General features: G+C 60.0%; 1 protein-coding gene across 1 annotated transcript; it reads left to right on the top strand.

The window, feature by feature from the left end:
* Positions 1-410: 410 nt before the first annotated feature.
* Positions 411-1336, top strand: LOC108533206 (leukocyte immunoglobulin-like receptor subfamily A member 6; the record flags this gene model as incomplete). Its single annotated transcript, XM_017877622.1, has 2 exons — positions 411-707; positions 944-1336. Coding segments are annotated over 2 exons (690 nt in total), but the record flags the coding sequence as incomplete, so codon positions are not given.
* Positions 1337-1866: the final 530 nt, after the last annotated feature.

Here is a 1866-nt window from a genome sequence, read left to right as displayed (position 1 = left end):
CACTTTCGGGGCAGCTGACAGGCTGCGGGGAGTCTGGCTGGTGACTGACTCTGGAAAGGACCCAGAGTGATGTGTAGATGGACGGGCTGCAGGCGTGAGGGAGACCCCATGGGGAGGCTCTGGCACGGGAGGAGGAGGCCTCGGCCACCCTCACCTGGAAGGGGAGGACTCCGGAAGGCACCGGTGTGTTTGCTGTGAGGTCCTGGCTCTCAGGGAGAGGGGGAAAGATCAGGCACAGTGGCCAGGGCTAGGGAGACCCCAATCCTCTGAAATGACTCCAAGGTGAGAAGGAGGCCCTGGGGTCAGAGACTCAGAGTGTGAGAGACCCTGAGACCTGCAGGGCCAGGATGGGAGACGGAACGGGCGTGGGAGGAACCAGCCCTCTGAGTCCCAGCACTCTTTCCCTCCAGGCGTGTCTAGGAATCCCTCCCTCCTGACCCTGCAGGGCCCTGTTGTGGCCCGTGGAGAGAATCTGACCCTCCAGTGTCGCTCTGATGTGGGCTATGACAGATTCACCCTGCACAAGGTGGGGCAACGTATGTTTCTCCAGCGCCCTGGCTGGCAGCCCCAGGCTGGGCTCTCCCAGGCCAACTTCACCCTGGGCCCTGTGAGGGGCTCCCATGGGGGCCAGTACAGATGCTACGGTGCACACAACCTCTCCTCCGAGTGGTCGGCCTCCAGTGACCCCCTGGACATCCTGATCGCAGGTGAGGAGCCCAGCGGGTTCAATCAGGGATCCAGGCTCTGCACAGGCCCTGCCGGGGAACCCAGGTGGTGACGGCCGGGATGGAGGGGAAGGAGAGATAGACAGAGACAGTGGATGTGCAGGGAGGAGGACACTCAGAAAAAACAGAGACAGAGACTGAGGGTTCCAGAGAGAGGCCTGGGGAGGTATCAGCTCAGAACAAGGTTGGAGCCCCTCACCCATCCTTCTTCTCTCCAGGACAGATCCCTGGCAGACCCTCCCTCTCGGTGCAGTTGTGGCCCACGGTGGTCTCAGGAGAGAAGGTGACCCTGCTGTGTCAATCACAAGAGTGGATGGACATTTTCCTTCTGGCCAAGGAGGGGGCAGCATATCCCCTGCTGCGTCTGAGATCAAAGCACCGAGCTCAGCAGTACCAGGCTGAATTCCCCATGAGTCCTGTGACCTCAGCCCATGCGGGGACCTACAAGTGCTATGGCTCACGCAGCTCCAACCCCTACCTGCTGACTCACCCCAGTAACCCCCTGGAGCTCGTGGTCTCAGGTGAGGGCCCTGACCCTGTCCTCTCTGAGCTCAAAGGCTCAGCTCAAGCCCTGCCCCCAGGAGAGCTCTGGACACTAAGAAAAGAGAGGAGTGAAGGGAAAGGATCCGCAGGGGAGGGTCCAGCCCATGGGAGGGTGGAAATAGACAGGGACCTCCCACCCTTGAAGTGTCAATAGGGTAAAGAGCAGGGAGGGCTGGGAAGACAGAGGGGCGAACCTTGGAGGAGATGAGATTAGACTGAGGGTGGAAGACGGAGGCCCCACCCGCTCCCCTCCTGATGTCTCCACCTCAGAATCAGAGCTCTGGGTCCCAACCTCCAACAGACACCCTCCTGGAGAGAAAAGCATCCAGGCTGCGGTGCCACCAGCCCCCACCGCTTCCTGCTTTCCCCTGCAGCCTCCCCGGCACTCAGTGCACACCTGAGCCTCACAGGGACCCGCACCTGCTCCCGCAGCAGCTCAGGGACTGTGCACCGCTCCTCTTCTGTGCCACTGACCACGTTTTTTATTTGTTGTTTTTTTTTTAATCTCGTGCTGGCCTTTCTGTCGAAGCTGGTGAAAGTAGATTTGCAGCATCGCCTATTTTTTGTTCTCACCCAGTTTTGTAACAGCCCTGATCTT

This window comes from Rhinopithecus bieti, unplaced genomic scaffold, assembly GCF_001698545.2.
Source record: "Rhinopithecus bieti isolate Rb0 unplaced genomic scaffold, ASM169854v2 scaffold_11832, whole genome shotgun sequence".
NCBI classification, from domain to species: domain Eukaryota; kingdom Metazoa; phylum Chordata; class Mammalia; order Primates; family Cercopithecidae; genus Rhinopithecus; species Rhinopithecus bieti.
Note: the sequence above shows the minus strand (reverse complement) of the source record. Positions and strands in the feature narration are given on the sequence as shown.